Source organism: Lycium barbarum, chromosome 8 (assembly GCF_019175385.1).
Source record: "Lycium barbarum isolate Lr01 chromosome 8, ASM1917538v2, whole genome shotgun sequence".
Lineage (NCBI taxonomy): Eukaryota > Viridiplantae > Streptophyta > Magnoliopsida > Solanales > Solanaceae > Lycium > Lycium barbarum.
In genome coordinates, this window is record NC_083344.1 from 103216690 (window position 1) to 103236558 (window position 19869).

The 19869-nt window shown below is 35.8% G+C and overlaps 1 protein-coding gene and 1 long non-coding RNA gene across 6 annotated transcripts; both read right to left on the reverse strand.

Moving 5' to 3' along the window:
- Positions 1–1378: 1378 nt before the first annotated feature.
- Positions 1379–3167, reverse strand: LOC132605207 (uncharacterized). Its single transcript, XR_009569097.1, has 3 exons — positions 3049–3167; positions 2586–2673; positions 1379–1636 (listed from the first exon to the last, which is right to left on the reverse strand). It is a non-coding gene; the product is annotated as an uncharacterized LOC132605207 (long non-coding RNA).
- A 2572-nt stretch (positions 3168–5739) lies between these two features.
- Positions 5740–17039, reverse strand: LOC132606488 (uncharacterized). Of its 5 annotated transcripts, XM_060320013.1 has the most exons (9): positions 16829–17039; positions 14990–15107; positions 11261–11334; positions 10853–11176; positions 8535–9860; positions 8226–8438; positions 8054–8146; positions 7847–7948; positions 5740–5945 (listed from the first exon to the last, which is right to left on the reverse strand). In XM_060320013.1, exons 1-5 carry the CDS (start codon positions 17022–17024, stop codon positions 8905–8907), a joined length of 1668 nt encoding a protein of 555 aa, XP_060175996.1. In that variant the 5' UTR covers positions 17025–17039; the 3' UTR covers positions 5740–5945; positions 7847–7948; positions 8054–8146; positions 8226–8438; positions 8535–8904. The 5 variants fall into 5 exon arrangements, 4 of the variants coding, with proteins under 4 accessions (XP_060175996.1, XP_060175999.1, XP_060175995.1 ...); XM_060320016.1 differs by having other exon boundaries at positions 8226–9860; positions 14990–15074; XM_060320012.1 differs by having other exon boundaries at positions 8226–9860.
- Positions 17040–19869: the final 2830 nt, after the last annotated feature.

The window sequence follows — 19869 nt, forward strand, 5'->3', positions numbered from 1 at the left end:
GTAATTACACCCAATTCTCAACCCACCCACCCACCCCCTTGAGAATTGGAGAGTGTAATTACACCCTCTCAATTACACCCAATTCCCACCTAACTGTGTAATTACTTGGTCAAACAGGCAAAACTGTGTAATTACACTCAATTCCAATTAGCTGGGAGACTTTCCAAACAGGCCCTTAAGCACCACAAATACTTGAACTAGTTAGGCCTTCATCCTTTCCTTTATCTTCCACAACATGCCCAACTTTTAATTATCTTCCAATGCTCAATCAACCCCAACTTTTTTTAAAGCATACCTTTTTGTTCAATTCTTTCACTTTTTTAATGTAGTAAAAGCACCTTTTTTTGTCGAGCTTTTGGTTATTTTGCTCAAGCCTACAATTCAATCGCTTTACAACAACTCAAAAACCTCCAAAGTTAGAATTATGCACATTCATCCAAGATTTTAGAGTGCTCAAGGAATAGGGTAAAAATGACATAAAGCTGATAAATATGAAAAGATTAAGTCTTATAACATTGCTGCCAACAAAAAGGGACGAGAGGCTCAAAAAGGGAGACTAGGGTAAAAATAATGCAAGGTAAGCATATTTAGGCTTTAGTATTCCAAGGAAGGCCTATTTCATTTTTTAAACCAAGTAGTACCTAGAGTTTCACCTAGAAAACAATCAGGATAAGCTCTAGACCACAAACGATTTTTTCAACTAGAACTCACCACACATGGCACATGAGTTATTGGGGATTGATAAATTCCAACTCCTAACAGGAACAATTGATACAAGATCACTCAATGCATAGCAATACCAATTTGTGAGAGCATGAGCGTCACTAACAAGATCATTTTTCCCAATTCAATTCAAGAGTCAACACAAGAATTCACGGAAATTTATTCAACTTATAGGCATGCAAGAAATTCTAAGTATGTCGGTATCAAATAAGTTACGAGGTAGTAGGGAGCATAATTCGATACCAAAACTCTCTTTTATTTTTTACTAGCAGTACTAATTAATTCGTAAAAATACTCGATTGAAAAAAACAATCTTGGGGAAGGAACCGTGGCTTAAAGAAACTCAAGAACCTTATTACTATCTAATACTACAAAAAAAACAAATAAATTGCAAAAGTAACAAGAAAATGCTAACTAATTACAAAATCTCCACCAATACTTAGAATTGTGCTTGTCCCAATGCACGCAAATACGATCAAGTAGGGGGAAAGAGTGGTAGTAGAAGCATCTACACACGGTCAGTTGGACATGTGTATCAAGCTAGGTCAATGTACACAACCAATACTGCACTTGGTTAATGAAATTCCATAGTATCAGTACCATAGAAAATTTTCAAACAGTCACATAATTTTCCCTGCACATATGCAGTAGTTGATAGTAGTGAAGGCAATGCAGTTAGGCTACTCAATGAAGTTATTTCATCTTTGCATTGTTATGAACATGATTAATTACTATTACTAAGCCCTTTCAACCAATGTGTAGTTGTTGCACTCCCATCAACAGAACTTCCAAGCACTACAGTGAGAAATAAAGCTGATGGGTGAAGTTAGAACAGAATTCTCCTGCCATAGCATTTCCAGGTTCAGTATGTTCGGTATCATATCGAATAGCTTGCCCTTAAATCTTGCGCTTCCTGAAATGTACGTGCTAGTCATGATCCTCTCGATTATTGAAGGAACTTATATTTTGATATACTCCCTTGTGTGTAACAAAATTGAATACAATTGTTTCATAAAAGTAGAATGCAAGTTTTGGTAATTTTTAAAAGCTCACAAACATGTTTTGGTTAATTACGACAAGTATCTCCTTGAACTTGTGTATCTTGAACTTCTGGAGAGCTATTCCGACCCGTTCAAACATTTTTTTGCTCTCACTATGAAATCTATTCGTTTGACACCACATTGGTAGCCAAATGCTTCCATATATATATATACACACATACATACATACATTTTTAAAACTAGTTTTTTGGAACGTGGGGTGCACGTTTTTCCCCTATCATTATTATAATTATAAAATTTATATATACTTTAAAAGTTATGAGGATGTTATAAAATAGGAATATTAGTTAGGTGGAAAGTTTTAACTACTAACTAAAAATCTTTCTTTTAAGAGCGTTATGTTGTTATGCAACTTTAATTATATGTTTTCCTATTTAAGATTGTTACTGCCCTTTCATTTCAGGAAAGACAAATTTAACGTTGTTCACATTTAAGTATTAGACTTTATATCATTTATGTTACTTTCAAGCATCTTAATGTTATTTATCAAGCAATTTCAAAGCCAAAAAGCCCTTCTAAGAATTGTGTCGCTCAAAAGTCACTTTAGAGAAAGATCTTTAAAATCTTCCGATCTTTTCATATCTATTATAAGTGAAATATACATGATACATTAGCTAGAGAGACTCCAATTACCTGAAGAACCATCAACTGTGAGATTCCCCCTTCTTTATTTTTTCTTTTCAAAAGTAGAAGTGAAAACTTCCATCTTTAATACCCTTGATACGAAAATAATAGAAGTGAAGATGTGAAGGTCCCAACCTAGACATCAAATTGCCTAGCTACAATATTAAATTAAATTACCTCATTTGTTAGAATCTGCATTTTTCAGAGATTATCTGTTTCCTTTGCTCGGTGTCGTCGAGGGAGAAAAGTTGGTTATCCTTTTTATCTGGAAGCCAAGAAACAAAACAAAAATATAATTTTAATAAGTCCTTGACGTACTGAAAGTATACTCCATTATTAAAGAGCATCTGCCTCATACTTACACATGCATTAACTTATAGAAATCTCCTGGTGCGTGTATGCCGTATAGCGTTCAATCGAAAAGATCATACATAAGACGGTTATGATGAAAAGATATCATTTGAATTTAAAAGGTAACCGTGTGGTATCTAATCAACTATAGGATAATCAAATGTCTTTGAGGAAGTTTCTGGTAGTACCGATTACACAATCAAATAATAAAAGGTAATTACTCAGAAAAAAGAATTGCAAAATATTGTGCCTAAGAGAAAAAATCATGTTAGAGAGACATGTCGAGTACCTCATTTGTATTGGCGCAATTCCAATTAAAGTTCAATTTAACTGTCTGCAAAAGCATCACATCAGTTGTTTTCCCTGAAATTTAAAAATTACTCATAAGTTGTTGAAACAAAATTTTAGCAGTTCATCTTCATGTGAGAGGTCAAACTCTTAAACATCATTTAAACAACATGATTTATAAAGCTAAATGAAAAAAAAATGCTTGAAAGAACATGATATAAGAGCTTTATGCTCTCTATACCAAATTCAAATATACATAGTATTGCCATTAGATGAAAAAGTGAAAGAGAAAATAAACATTTGAGGAATCAAAAATATATGGATCTTTGGGATGTAAGAGATAGCAAATTCTTTTAGACTATTATTAATGAATGGAAAAACCTACAAATAAAAATAGAACTGAAAACAATCACGGTAAATTAAGAGAAAAAACAAAAGAATATATCCTTTGTTCTGGTGACTATATTTCAATGAGAGGTAAGGTAATTTTTTTTTGTTTTTCCTCATTGGGACCTTTGGAATTTGTAGTAAAAAACAAAACCTGATATGACTTTTAGGCTTCTATTATTACTGGACTGATTTAGCATGAGGGAGTTAATAAGTTTTATCTTCTTCTAATCAACATAATATATGTAACTGCAATGGAAAGTAACTAGCTATAGATAGTTGTCTGTCCATTTCCTTTCAGATTCAGATAATCTAAAGTGATTACATTCTTTTACTCCAGATTGTTCTGGTCTCTGTCTCTTTATTCAACTTGGTATCAGAGCCACATTATTATTTTTTCTCTATGAGTCAGAATTATTTTTTTCCCTTCTCCAGAAAATCTATTTGATTCCTGTTTTCAACTTCATTTTTTTTTTTCCTTTTTGAATCAGCCTAGGGATGGATTCATGAGATACCTTGTCAACGAAATTTGACGGACATAACTTTCCGATCTGAAAATTCCATTTCAAAGCTTTCATTAGAGGCAAAGGCCTCCTTGGTATTCTAGATAGCTCAAAGGTTGTACCCACATAAGACAAAGAAAAAGAAGCTTGGGAGGTTGATAATGGAAAAATCATCACACGGCTTATCAATTCCGTCTCTATTGATATAGTTATGGAACTGACATATTTTGAGAAAGCATCAGAAATGTGAAGTCATCTACATACCCTCGATAAACAACAAAATTTGGCAAGAGAATTCGAATTGGAACGACTACTAGCAAAATCGACACAAGGTGAGAAAAATGTTTGTTCTTTCTATTCTGGATTACTCACATTATGAGCAGAGCAAGATCAAGTTTTTGCGGCCTCTATTCCTGCGACTGGATTGAAGGATTTCATTGCTACTATGAAGAGGACAAGGGTTGTTCAATTTCTAATGAAACTCATATCTGAGTTCGAGCCTTTGCGTGCCAGTATCCTTAACCGGGAAAAACTACCAGCTTTGGATGTAGTAGTTTCTGAAGTTCTTCGCAAAGAAACTCGATTGGGTTCTCAAGCTTCTATGGAGAATTCCATTTCCATGGACACTGTCATGGATTTATATAGAAGTTCTTCCTCCTCAGGCAACTCCAACAAGCCAGTTCAGTGCTATCATTGCAAGGAAACAGGGCATGTCATCTCTCATTGCGAAAAGTAGAATTATTGCAACTATTGTAAGAAGGATGGTCACATTATTCTGGAATGTCATAAGAAATCTGGTCCAGGAGAACGCTCAACTCCTCATAAAGCCTTTCATGCGCTTGCAAGGGATGTTGATACACAACGAACACCGGACACAAAGACACGTCAAGCACCAACCTTGCTTGATCACAATGATATTTATAAGATGATACAAGAATCGTTGGCGGCTGCTCTTCCTAATGCAATCTCTACAGCTCTAACTGACGTGCCCTGGTAAGAATAAAATTTCGGATTCAATGGTATGGCATATTGATTCCGCTGCATCTAACCACATGACAAGAAGTCAAAAACTTTTTCCTGATTTATCTAAAACACGTTCTCCACATGAAATTATTACAGCAAATGGTCATGTTTAATCTGCATCAGGCATTGGCTCTATTAAACCATTTTTAGAAGTTCTTTGTGTACCAAAACTTACTGCAAATCTTTTATCTATCGGACAGCTTGTGGAACAGAACTTTATGATTATTTTTTCTCCTAATGATCGTGTTATTCAAAACATATTGACAACGGAAACGCTAGCCGGGGGCGTAAAGTTGGCAGGTTGTTTCTTCTTCAATCTTCGGACACCAAACTTCATCAATGTTTTCTTTCAGCTTCAAATAAAATGTGGAACTTGCACTACAAAAAAAGGTGCAATTAGCGGAGGTCAAAAATGCAATTTGCAGAGGTTTCTAACCTCCGCTATTTGCTGTCACGGAGGTTCACCAAACCCCTTCAATTAACACCGCCACAATCAATTTGCGACATATTACTGCGAAGGTTTGCCCAACCTCCGTGACAGCAAAACCTCCGCAAATTGCATTTTGACCTCCACAATTAGCTATCAGCCTATGAAACGTTTTGGGTGCTAAAGAGGTTACAAACCCCCGCAATTTACTTATATTATTTGGATTTTAACCCCCACTGCTTAAAATATATTATAGAATTGATATATTTATTACTAGAAACAACCTTTCAAACCAGAATGTCAACATTCCATTAACCATACAAAATACTTAGATAAAATGTCATCACCCAAATTGTCACAGATCCACTTAAAGCCTGAATATATTTAAAACTTAAAACCAGAATATCAACATTCTATTAACCACACAAAATACTAAGTAAATGTCATCACCCAAATTGTCACAAATCCACTTTAGTCAACTAATCATATTACAGGATTACTAGAGCTAGAAATCTTCTTGCATCCATGGGTCCGCTAGCTGCTATCTGCGTCACTCGGCTGCCATAAAAAAATAAAAAAATAAAAAGAAGAGAGATTTGTGAATACATTACCAAGATGTGATCATTGGTCAAAAGAACACAACCAACTCCAGATTATAACTGGCAAATAATACACTCTTTTCTTCTTTATATCAGCCGTGTAAAGATAGTTGACAAAAGACATCAAGAGAATTATCATGTGGCTCTCTGAAAATTAATCTGCGACATAGCTGGAAAATTTTAGACTATACTCGAGCAAAGGAACAACAACTTAGTGACCGACCTACATGCATACAAGGTTTGCAGATGTGATTGACTAAAAATTAAAAAGTATAGAGAGTTCCGAGCATGAATCCTCACTGGATATATAAGGGGAAAGGATCACATCTTAACCACAATTTGTGTAAGTGATAACTCATCAGTATCCAGTTTCTAAACTATGTGCAATTGGCATCATTAATTTCCTTCAATGATCTGAACTGGTAAACTTAGTCCTAAAATATCTTTCCATTTTCACATGTTAGATGCATTATGACTCAAACTTATTATAGTACTTCACAGATTCCACCGCTACCATTGGTCTCAAGCTCAATACAGGCAAGAAATATCAACCTAGGCTACCTAATGGCAAGTCTTACTCCCAGAGAAATATCAGGGTAGATCTACTTGTCTTATACTTTTTAACATAAAAATGGCCCATATTACGTAATGATGTAGACTGAAGGATATGAAAGTAGAATCATTGCAGAGGCTTATGACTTATGAGATGCCAAAAATTGAGCGACTGAGTACTAGTGCAAACAAGCTCTATTAAGCAATTAGATTAAGCAATTAGATTAAGTACAATCAGGCAAATTGTTTTACAGTTATAGGAAGAGAACCAAAGATCCCAGCAAACTGTTCCGGTATTGACCCTTCCTTCATTATCATGTAGGCTTTGAGAGTATTCAACAATTTATCATACTTGTCTTGTCTTGGCATCCGAAAGAAGAACATCCAGCATCGTTACTTGGAATTCTAATACCACCAACACTGGTTCTGTTTGTTTAAAATGAGTGCTTGGAGTAGCTCCTAATCCTAAACATCTTACCCTCCCAGAATGCTCTTTTCCTAGCACCTTACCCACAGCATCACTGGGAGAAATTTCAGACTCATCCACGGTACTGTGACTCATTGCTAGCTGAATTTTTTCCTAAATAAAACGTGCATAAAGATTATCTCTGTTTTCCTAATTCTTCTTTCTGTTCATATATCAGATCCCATCAAACACTTGCTCCATATCCCCACTGTCCTCAGTTCTTTTCTTGAACCCCACCAACAATTTTCACATAACAAGTTTTTCAAGATTGAACCTTTTTTATCATCATCATCAATGGACTCACAATTCAAGAACAGGTCTCCACCATCTACTATTCAATTCGCAGTGAACCTTAACTGCTCCACTACTCATCATGATCAAGAAGAGGAAGAGCAAAACAGACCAGTCATTGATGAAATGTACTTTTTTGCTGATTAGAAAGTCCATTGATGATGAGCAAAACAGACCAGTCATTATTGTCAATGACATTGAGAGGAAAGAATCCAACACCCCTCCTCCTGAATTGGATTTTAACATTAATGTAAGCTTACCTAAATTAGCAATTTCAACATTTTCTCACTGCAAACACTTAGTGACCAGTCTAAAGTGGAAGATGACTTATCCCCTAATAATTCTGAAGATAAAAGAATCAAGAGTGAGGTAAGTGTAGTTAAGATCACTCACTAATTACAGTATTCATGACTATATTTGGTAATAGCTATATTAACATAACTTGAATGACACTTTTTTTGCAGCTAGCAGTTCTTCAGGCTGAATTGGAAAGAATGAATGGCGAAAATCGACAGCCAGGAGAAGAAGAATAAGTCATGAGCGCAACTTACACATATTTCTTTTGCCTCCTCATTTACATATAATCCATCTTGTTTCTTGTGTGTAGCAAGATAAAGTTGTGCTCGTCCAGGCCTTCTCCCCACCTCAGCAAACTATGTACGAAAAAAGATAAGTAGGATTAACTTAATTAATATAGAAGGAACAATAAATAACAAGTTCAATCAGTAAAGTAAGATAAACAAGGTGACATCATTTACCATTTCAGCCCTTCTTCTAGAGTTCGGCTTTGAGCCACCGGTGTGTGGAACTGTTTGCTTTTTTCGATTTTCAGCATTTGTTTTACACATTTTCTAACAAGATACATTAAAGTAAATTATAAGCGAATAATCACATATTTATTCTTTTCAGTGTGAGTTTTTGGAAAAATACCTGAGTATTGTCTCTTAAACGGTAGTTCACAAAAGAAGCCCACTAATCCCGAGCTATACCTTCTGGAACATTATTCCTGATCTCATCTTTGGTCTTAAGTGGGTCTTTGAACTCATTCCACAAGGCCTGCCTATTTCCAGCCCATTTCTTTTCAATAGAGCGATAAGCATATAGCCGTGCAACATCCTCAGTTGTCATAAAATGAAAGTGGGGCTTTGAAAATAAAAATTGGTTAGTTTATCTTTTACATGCAAATATAAAGTCGAAAGATATAAAATAAAGATATGGTTGAAAAATTATAGAGCTTACAACAACAACAACAACCCAGTGAAATCCCACATCGTGGGGTCTGGGGAGGATAGAATGTACGCAGACCTTACTCCTACCAAGGTAGGATGGCTGTTTCCGAGAGACCCTCGGCTCAAATGAAGCATAAAAAGGGAGTCAGATAGGGTTAAAAGATTCAAAACGATATTGCAATGAAACAATGCAAGCGACACAGTAAAACAGGATAATCAAGGAATTCAAAGCGATATGAAAATGCAAATAACGACAGCGGCACAGATAAAATAGAGTAATCAAAGTATAGAAAGTAGCAAATAATAACATAAATCAGAGCACAAGAAATTATAATGCGCTAATGCACCTACTAATAAGGGAAGATAACGAAACTTATCTACTAGCCTTCTACCCTAATGTGGGTCCTCCACACCCTCCTATCTAAGGTCATGTCCTCGGTAAGCTGTAACTGCGTCATGTCCTGTCTAATCACCTCTCCCCAATATTTCTTTGGCCTACCCCTACCTCTTCTGAAACCATCCATGGCTAACCTCTCACACCTCCGCACTGGGGCATCTATGTCTCTCCTCTTCACATGCCCAAACCATCTCAGTCGCATTTCCCGCATCTTGTCTTCCACCGAGGCCACTCCCACCTTATCCCGAATAGCCTCATTTCTAATCCTGTCACTCCTAGTGTGCCCACACATCCATCTCAACATTCTCATCTCGGCAACTTTCATCTTTTGAACGTGAGAGATCTTAACTGGCCAACACTCCGCCCCATACAACATAGCCGGTCTAACCACCACTCTGTAGAACTTGCCCTTGAGTTGTGGTGGCACCTTCTTGTCACATAACACTCCAGAAGCTAGCCTCCATTTCATCCACCCTACCCCAATACGATGTGTGACATCATCGTCAATCTCCCCGTTGCCTTGCATGATAGACCCAAGGTACTTGAAACTACTTTTCTTTTGGATGGCCTGAGCACCAAGCCTAACTTCGACGCCAACCTCCTGAGGTGTCTCACTGAACTTACACTCTAAGTACTCTGTCTTGGTCCTACTCAGCTTAAATCCTTTAGACTCCAAGGTATGTCTCCAATCCTCCAGCTTAGCGTTAATGTTATCAAAGCAGTCGTTGAAATATGATTGAGGCATATCCGGCCATTTATCAAAGCTAATTGGAAATATGGAACAGTCAGTTGCTAAAATACCACAAAAGCCTGCGAGAACGCCTTGTGCTTCGTCTATTGGATCCAGGAAATCAAACGGAACCACAATACGTTCCCCCCGAGGTAAATTTAACACTTCTATTTTCTTCACTTTGAGCTTTTTGGTATTTCCTTGTGAATCTTTCATTGAAAAGAAAAAAAAATCCATTAGAAACAAGAAAATTAATAAAGATATACTTTAACTACTTCTGCTGTCAAAAACAGTGACCAAAACTAAAGCTATGACCAAAAAGGAATTTTCCTTTTCCCATCTTCAGTTCACTGAAACCAACACGCACAGACGGACTCATCATACATATACACACAAACAATACAAACACCAGACAGTAAACGGAGAGGAGAGCCAAAAGAGAGAAAAAAAGAAGAACACAGCACATACATAAACGTGATATCATGATTTCGAATCAAATGATTTGTGTGATACAGTGGGTCTTCAACTTCTTCCCTGTATACAAACTTGACAAAATTGTACAATATTGGTTTTCTTTATCAGTCTGCTGGATTTAAATACATCATCCTCCACATTAAGTGAATGTATCCCCAAAAACCTGAAATAAAAAGCATTACCATATTATCCGGGTTTAGTTACCCTCTTTTCTTCACAAACAGACAAATATAGTATAATACTTCTTATATTTCTTGGATTTTACATATTTTAAAAGCTGCTGATTTTGGTCCTTAATTGACATAAAAAAGAAGTAGAGAAAAAAAAAAAAAAACAGCACATACATAAAATGGAGGAACACAGCACAGACCCTTTTTCAAGAAAATGAAGTTTAGAGAACTAGAAAAGACAAGTATGGAAGAAAATGAGGTTGGTAACTTTATTTTTTCTGGCAAACATAAAAAAGAAGTAGAGTAAAGTTACAATAACACTATAAAGTTTAAATCTTTTAAGAAAAAATTCAAGATTTTGACACCCTTTAAGACTCTTTATTCAGAAAATGGAATCAAGGAGCTCAACAATAACAAGTATGGAGTAAATCAGATGGTTTAACAAATCAAAGAGCTAAATGTATGTATGTATGTCACAGTTTCGACATCACATCCACTGATTAATTCAGAACAACAATCAGTGGCAAAAATTGTAAGCGAGAAAAAAAAATCATTACCTATTGCATCCACAGTCCAATGATGTGTAGACTCACGTTTGCGCTTATTGAATGTCTTTTGTGGTGGTGTGAGACCAACAGAAGGTGCCTGTAAAGCAGATGGTTGTGATGTGGCCTGAAATGAAGGAGCTTGATATCTTGTGCTCTGAAATGAAGGAGTTGGCAGTGATGTGGCTTCAAATGAAGGAGTTGGAAATGATTGGCTTGAAATAAAGGAACTTGCTGCCTTGTGAACTGAAATAAAGGAGTTCGCTGTCTTGTGGCCGAAAATGAAGGAGTTGACTGTGATGTGGCCTGAAATGGAGGAGCTTGATATCTTGTACCCTGAAATAAAGAAGCTAGTCGTGATGTCACTTCCGGTGTAGTATCAGGAGGTGAAGATGATCCAGTTGTTACAGGTTGCACTACATGTTGTGAAGGAGGCAATGACTGAACAGACTTTTGCAAGTTCTTGAAACGCTTGGTTTTCGCCATAGCTCCACCTGTTATGACAATATACAAATGTCAAGAGAATGCACTAATTTCTAAAATTCAGTATTACATTTTACGACCAGAACTGAACTTTATGAATAGGAGCCAACAAAAAAGGACAAGATTTCTGAACATTATATTGCAACCAGAAATCAACAGTATCTGGACAAGATTTCGCCAAGGTATATCGACAACATGGAAAATGGAAATTTGGCCCAAACCACCAGTTGAGAGTTCAATTTTCAAAAGAGGAATATAAGCAGTCACACAACTAAAAAGCACAGCAAATGCACGACAGTTAAGGGAAATGCAAACAGTAACTGAAAAACATTTTAGCATGTGCCAACATTAGTGAATATTATAGTTAACCCTATTCAATTGAGAAATTCTTCAACAAATAACTAATAACTAATACCTAATTCAAGCCAGTACATTCTTTTCAATGTGCATGACATCTAAATTATGGCACAACGAGTTGAATTCCCAATATGGAAGATTACAAAATATGCTTTTTTTCCTCCATTGTTGTGTTGCACTTTCCCCAACATTTCTTTGTCTAGGTCGTTTCCTTCTCTCATTCAACTCTGCCAATTTTCCAAATGTAATATCAATATCTTTCACTTGCTGTAAAATGTCAGTCCCGGATAACTTTCTTGGCGGGTTTCTTTCCTCCACATTACCATCAAAGCGAAGTCTCATCAATCTAAATTTATGAGTTTTTGCTAAAAATCGACGATGACCAATAAAGCACCACTTTCTACTATGACGAAGCCGACAAGGTTCTGCATCAAAATTACAACTGGGACATGCTAAACCAGTATGTGAGTTCCAACCAGATAAGACATTGAGTCCGGGAAAGTCACTAATTGTCCACATAAGAGCTGCTCTCATTCTAAACACCATACTCTTTGATGAATCAAAAATTTCAACACCCTTACTCCACAACTCATTCAACTCCTTAATAAGGGGTTTTAGGTAAACATCTATGTTATTTCTAGCCGTACGTGGACCTGGAATGATCATTGACAGGATGAAATTAGCTTTTTTCATACACAACCAAGGAGGAAGGTTATATGGAACCAAAACAACTGGCCAAATGCTATAAGTAGTACTCATCTTGCCAAAAGGGTTGAAGCCATCACTGGCTAAGCCTAATCGAACATTTCGGGGATCAGATGCAAATTCAGGAAAAGTTACATCGCACCGCTTCCATCCCTCACAATCTCTAGGATGCCTCATGATCTCATCATTGTTATTGTTCTCAACATGCCATCTCATATACTCTGCTGTCTTAGAGCACATAAACAATCACTGCAACCTTGGTTTTAATGGAAAGTAACGCAAAATTTTTGCGGGCTTCTTGGTTTTCTTCTTGCCCGTAGCAGGCACAAGATGTTCATTTCTCTTCTTATTAGGTTTCCATTTATAAGTGTGACAATACTTGCATGTTTGCTCATTAGCATCATTCCCCCAATATAACATACAATCATTTCGACAAGAATCTATCTTTTGATAATCAAGACAAAGCTTACTGATGGTTTTTTTGGCCTCATAAAAAGAATCAGGGATCCGGGCAAATTTAAATGCATCCCTTAACAAATCCAGTATCATGGTCATTCCCTTGTTACTCAGCCCAGACAAACACTTTATGTGATACAATTTTAATAAAAATTCTAGCTTTGAGTACTTAGACCCTTCATATAATTCTTGATTTCCATCTCTAAGTAACTCAAAAAACTCTTTGTTATTTGTAGATGGCTCATCATTTAATATTTCTTATCCCTCCACTTGTTGTGACGGACCTTCACCCATGCCCTCGTGCCTAAATCCCCGATATGCTTCATTGATCAAAAGTTCTACAGGATTTTTAAGAGGCGGTGTATCCTGTGTAACCTTAGAGTCTCTAGAATTATGCAAGTCTCTAGAATTATGCAGTACATTTCTTTCACCGTGAATAGCCCAAGTGACATAATTTTGAGGGAATGGTTTGTCAATCAAATGATTAAACACTGTTTCTCTAATCTGCCAGTTTGCACATCCACATGTAGGACAAGGACATTTTATTCTATTTCCAACAACAGTATTCTAAAATGCAAAATCCAAAAATCGATTTAAACCAAGCATGTATTTAGGGTAAGCCTGTCAATTGGGCCGGGTCAGCCCGGGACAGGCCCATAACCGGCCCGGCCCCCCAACCCGGTATGAGGGTGGTGGGCTGGGCTAGTGGAAAAAATTAGGGGGCTGGGCCGGACATGCCATTTAGCCCGGTAGCCCAGCCCACCAACAGCCTGAGTTCTGGCCCGACCCACTTCGAATTAATTTTTTTTAAAAAAAATAAATTATTTAAGTGGTATATTTGTGTATATCTTGTATATGTTAATGGTATATTTGTGTATATCTTGAATACGTTGTTGGAATGAATACTCCCAACGGCTATTTAAGTGCTAAAAATTATAAAAAGTTGAGAATGTGATACAAGACTACATAAGTAATTTAAAATAAAACTTCAAACTTAAATTGATAACATTGCAAATTCAAAATATACAAACTTGAACGGCTAACTTATTACAAATGAAAAGTTCAAAACGCTAGCATCGATGGAGAAATTTAAAGAAGAGATAAACTTCAAAGTTCAATTTCGTGCCTTTTGTCCAAGTGCCTACGTAACGAACTGGTACCCCCAAAAACCGGTTCGAACTTATGGAGATATATTTGACCACAATGTTGACATTTAACATGTTCCTCGTCTACTCGCTCAAAATGCAACCACACCGGACTTGAAATTGATCTTCGGAGTGGAGGAGGTGGAGGATTATCATTATTCATTAAATTTAAATTTTGAAATATGAACTTGGAAGTTGGAAGAGAGAGAGAGAGATTTAGATGAGTAGGAAATTTAGGGAAAAAGGAGAGTAGGGAATTGTGAGACAATATGGAGAAGAATGAATGGTATTTATAGATTGAAAATAGAGCCAAAGTATAATTTAAGGAACTTGATGGTTAAAATAAAGTTGACAGCAACTAGATTTTAAAGTATCAAACTTAATAAATTTTAGTATTACATTTTTTAAAAAAAATAATTAAAATCCGGCCCGGCCCACTAACTAAAACGTGGCCCGACCCACTAACTAAAACGCGGCCCAGCCCACTTAGCCCACTATGTACCCCTACCCGGGTAGGGGGCTGGGCCGGACACTCCTTTCCCTCCTCCAACCCGGCCCACTAACTATGGCCCGGCCCACTTGACAGGCTTAATTCAGGGGTGTTTCTTGGCTTTTCAATCCAGGATTTATCCATCGGAAAGTATTAACTTTAAGTGCGACGATAAACCTTTCAGAATATGAAGAGAAAAAATATTAGTTCTCCTTATTAGATAGAAAACAAATATTCAGAATATTAACTATGAGACACACTCAAACTACGAAAACTGTAAGTATCCAAATATGGAGCGGGGAAAAGGCAGAAACATAAGCATTCCTTGCAAAATTCAAATTCTGGGGAAAAAACAAAAGAAGTACAAAGGCATAATGCATAATTCAAAAATCAGCAACTTATTTAAAAATATTAAAAAAATTGAAATTGTTATAGCATGATGCATAATTTAATATATTAAAATAGAACCAACTACAAAGGCATGGGCAGAATGTAATTCAATAACACAACTACCTTGATATGTGGAAAAACGCAGCTAACAGTGCAATGACAGAAGGTCCACAAACTAATCCTGCCGGCTTTGAATATATTGGCAATCCTATTAAAACAAAACGATCAGTTTCTTTATCATCTGTAAACCAAACCAAAAAGAAAACTTAGTAGACAAAATACATATATTATATCGTTGCAGGAGAAAAAGATGCACAAAGATTAATGAGAGCGGAAAAAAGAAGAAAAAAAAACAAACAAACAAACACTTCATATCAAGAAATTGTAACTAATTCCTTTAAACAGAAAGTTACAACTAATCCAAGTAGTTTTCCTTATATCTCTTCAAAAACTGTACATTATTTTCCAGCAACCTCTCAATAACCAAAATGGATTGCAACAATTCAGTTATAATTATCAACATATTGACACATATACTTGAGAAAGCCATAGCTAAGAGAAAGCTGCTCCATATCAAGAAACTTCAAATAAATCAAGCAGCAATAACTTGATGTTGCCAAAGACACACTGAATGGAAAGAACAAGTTGTTTTCCTCTTCAATAACCACTACTGCATAAAGGATTAAAAAAAAAATCAAGTCCATTATTGCGCTCACCAAAGAACTGTGAACGCCAAAATTCAATTCGTATATGCTTGTTAACTTTTATCTTACGTTTCTGCAAATTCATCTAAACACTGTGGCATTGTTAACCTTTCCTATCTAATGTCAACTCTTACTCCAAGGTCTACATCATCTAATTTGGAAACCTAATTCGACAGACAAGGGTACATTTGAGGAGGCCTCTTCACCTAGGTAGTCTAATCTAGATCAAGTGAGGGACATAGTGTGGATATCTTGTTTAATAATATCATACTTTGTTATGTCAATAGAAGAAAGGATTGTTAAAAAAGTCATTTTCCTTGATTGGTATATTCATAAACTCAAATCTCTACATTTTACGACGTAAAGTATCATAAACCACCTGCCACCAGCATTGATAGGCTTGAACTTATGATTTGCTGAACTTGAATGCTTTCTGTAGCATAATACCATTGACAATAGGAACATTTGATTTCCAAAACATTTCTAAGAAAAACCAAACGCGTATTATAGCTAGTCCTGAAGGTTAGGTATGACTAAATTTTAATATTAAAACCTTATAAAACGTCAAGTGACCTTAAAAATACAGTTAAGTCACATATTGAGTTAAGCAATATAAACAAAGCTCAAAAACAGGTTCCAAAAGACAACATATTGAGTTAAGCATTATTATTTACATATTGTTAATCCTAGAGATCTTAGCCACCGGAAACAAACTTAACCAAAATAAAAATATCATTCAGGCTAGAGCTTAACCAAAACTTGAGCATATATATATATATATATGATTGAGCTTTAGATGACAAAACAGAGCAAAATTTAACCTAGAGGAAGCATCACTAATACCTAAAATACAAATAATACCTATGCGAAAAGATGCTTTTACTTGCAAAATTTAAGATCGAAGTACAATCGAAGCAGAAAACTAAAATCGAAGTAAATCAAAGAAGAAAATCAAAATCAAAATCAAAGCAGAAAACAAGTTTCAGATTTCGAACAAATTTCAAATCAACAACGAACAAATTGCAATTCAAAAACACACAAAATTCACACAAAAATTTCAATTCTGAGAAAATTAAAGTAGAATGAAGCATGAATTTTGAGTTAATGTTTTCACATGAGCAATACACACGATAAAAAAGAGAGGAAAAAAACGAATCAAAGCTAAATTCTAGGCCGATCTACTTAAAATTTCATAAAAAATTAACCTTAAGAAAGAGGCAATTGAAGAAGAAGCCAAAAAAAAAAAAAAAACAATTACCGGAGTGAGAAAGAGGCAAATAGATGAGGGAAATAATTTTCTCTTCTGCTAGAGTGAGAAATATTTTGGGTGAAAAAAAAAAAAAGAGGGAAACAAAAAGCCTTTTTTTTGTTAAATGCCGCGTTTTTTTAATAAATAAGAGAGCGGAGGGTCCCAACATTTGATACTCCCTCCGTTTCAATTTACATGAACCCATTTGACTGCGCACGACATTTAAAAAAAAGGGAAAACTTTTGAAACTTGTGGTTCAAAATAAGATTTGAAAATTTATGTGGCTGTAAATCATTCATAAACTGAATTTGTTTCCAAATTAGGAAAAAGGTCATTCATTTTGGCACGGACTAAAAAGGAAATAGGTTCAAACAAATTGAAACAGAGGGAGTATAATTTAGCGAAGATTAGACAGGCCCCCACTATTAAACACCTTTTAATTTAAATCTCCAAATTTATGTATCTAGCGGGGGTCATAAACCTCCGTTAAATTATTAAAATTTGGTTAAAAAATGGCGCTCTTTTTTTTAAGGTTGTGGAGGTTTACAAACCCACTAATTACATAATTTTGTGGGGCCCTTTTTAACCTCCGTAAATTGATGCAATTAGCGGAGGTATTATTACCCTCCGTTAAAAAACCTCCGTAGGTTACCTCTTTTTTTGTAGTATTGTACCATCTCCGTTTAGGCCATCCACACGCTTCTTGTTTAAAATTCATGTTGAAATCTTGTAATTTTTTGGGTAAACGCTCATTGATTTTTCCCTCTACATTACCTTGTGAGAGTTGTACAAGATGAAAGAGTCATAAGCTTCCATTTCAATTAAGCGATACTATCTATTCTACTCCTTTTGATTTAATTCATAGCGATGTTTGGAGACCTTCTCCAATTATATCTCATTTGGGGTACAAGTATTTTATCTTATTCATTGATCATGCATCTCGTTATACATGGGTTTTCTTTTTGAAACACAAATCTGGGGTACCAAACATTGTCAAAAAAAATTATAACCTTATAGAAACGCAGTTTGAGAAAAAAAATTAAGATTTTTCATTCAGATTAGGGAGGGGAGTATGTCAATACAAACCTCGCTAAATTTTTCAAGAAAAAAGAATTATTCACCAACGTTCTTGCCCCTATACACCCTAACAAAATGGTGCGGCAGAGCGTAAGAACGGACATATTGTTGAAACTACCTTAGCTCTTCTTGATACTTCAAATGTTCCAAAAACATTTTGGGCTGAAGCAATACAAACATTTATTTATCTTATAAATAGACAATCATCTTCAGCCATGAAACAAAATTTCCCTTATTTTATTCTTTTCAAAAAATTGCCTGATTATCCGCATCTTAAAGTATTTGGTTGTGTATGTTTTGTTCTTCTTCCAAATCATGAACGTCATAAATTATCTTCAAAAGCTGTTAAATGTATTTTTTTGGGATACAATGATATTCAAAAGGGGTATTTGTGTTATGGTTCAGCACGTCGTTTATTGAGTATTTTTTGACATGCTATCTTCTTTGATAATTCTTTTAGTTATGCGAACAAAGACTCACAATCTTCTACTTTATCCTTTTTGAAAAAGTTTTCAACTCATGATTCTACCTGCCATAGCAACCTAGCCACTGGTCCATCATCGAACTTGTCATCTGCCACAACAGGTACTACTTATGACTTTGATCCTTTTTTTGATAATGATACTACTTTGGTAAACACTAATCCTTTACCTCACCCATTTGACACACTTAATGCTTCATTAAGCCCTAATAACCAACCTTCTCCTCATCAAAATATCATTGACCCTGTTAGATGATCATCTCGTCATGCTCCTCCTCCAGATCGATATGGATACTCAACAGGTGAAGATGGCCGATCTTATGCCTTACTAACAACCTTGAATTCTATAGTTGTACCAAGTTTTTTCATGCTGGCTAGTGGTCAAAAATGTTGGGAGGATGCAATACATGAAGAATTAGTCTCCCTTGAGGAGAATGATACATGGGATATGGTGGATAGACCAACAGATGCAACAATTATTAGAAGTAGATGGGTGTACTCAATCAAAGTGAAAGCTGATTGATCCCTAAATCGATACAAGGCAAGATTAGTAGCTCAAGGTTATAAGCAATCGACTATGATGAAACCTTTGCTCCAATTGCTAAGATGACAACAGTACGTCTATTTCTTGCTTTAGCGTCAATAAGAAGTTCGAAGTTACATCAACTAGACGTCAAAAATGCTTTCCTGCATGGAGACTTGCAAGAAGTTGTCTACATGAATCCACCACCAGGTTACAAATATTCTAATCCAAATCAGGTGTGTCGTCTTAAGAAATCTCTCTATGGATTAAAGCAGGCTCCTCGCTCTTGGTTTGAAAAATTTCAAACTACCATCTTGGTGCTGGTTTTACTCAGAGCAGCTCAGATTATTCACTATTCCTACATCGCTCTAGCTCGGGTATTACTATTCTCCTCCTTTTATGTAGATGAAATTATTATGACAGGAAATGATGACGTTGGAATCTCTCATTTGAAGAAACTGTTACACTCCTCGTTCAAGATGAAGGACTTAGGAAAGTTAACATTTTTTTTTTTGGTATGGAGGTAAGTTATGGAAAAGAAGGCATACGATTAAGTCAACAAAAACATGCAGAAAATCTGGTTCAGTTGGCCAATCTTATAGATCATAAGAAGATTTATACTCCAATGGAAGTGAATACGAAATACAAAAAAGAGGAAGGAGAGATTTTTGGAGATCAGACTTTGTATAGATGCCTTGTTGGATCACTTATATATCTTACTATGAGTTGTCCTGATATCTCTTATGCAGTACAGGTGTTAAGTCAATTCATTACCAAGCCTTACAAGATTCACTACTCAGCTTTGCTCAGGGTTATTTGATACATAAGAGGCACTGTGAATCGAAGTCTCTTATTTCCATCATCTTCATCACTGGACATGGTGAGATACGCTGATGCAGATTGGGCAGGATGCCCTGATTCAAGATGATCCACTATAGGCTGGTGCATGATGCTCGGCTCGTGCATGAT

Bases quoted from the DNA above. Each gene is read 5' to 3' on its own strand.
- LOC132606488 (XM_060320013.1), bottom strand. From the start codon at position 17,024: ATGGGTTCATGTAAATTGAAACGGAGGGAGTATCAAATGTTGGGACCC. The intron at 15,108-16,828 runs GTAATTGTTTTT...TTTGGTTTACAG, and splicing joins TTTGCCTCTTTCTCACTCCG to ATGATAAAGAAACTGATCGT. The intron at 11,177-11,260 runs GTAGTGCAACCT...TCTTTATTTCAG, and splicing joins CATTGCCTCCTTCACAACAT to GGTACAAGATATCAAGCTCC.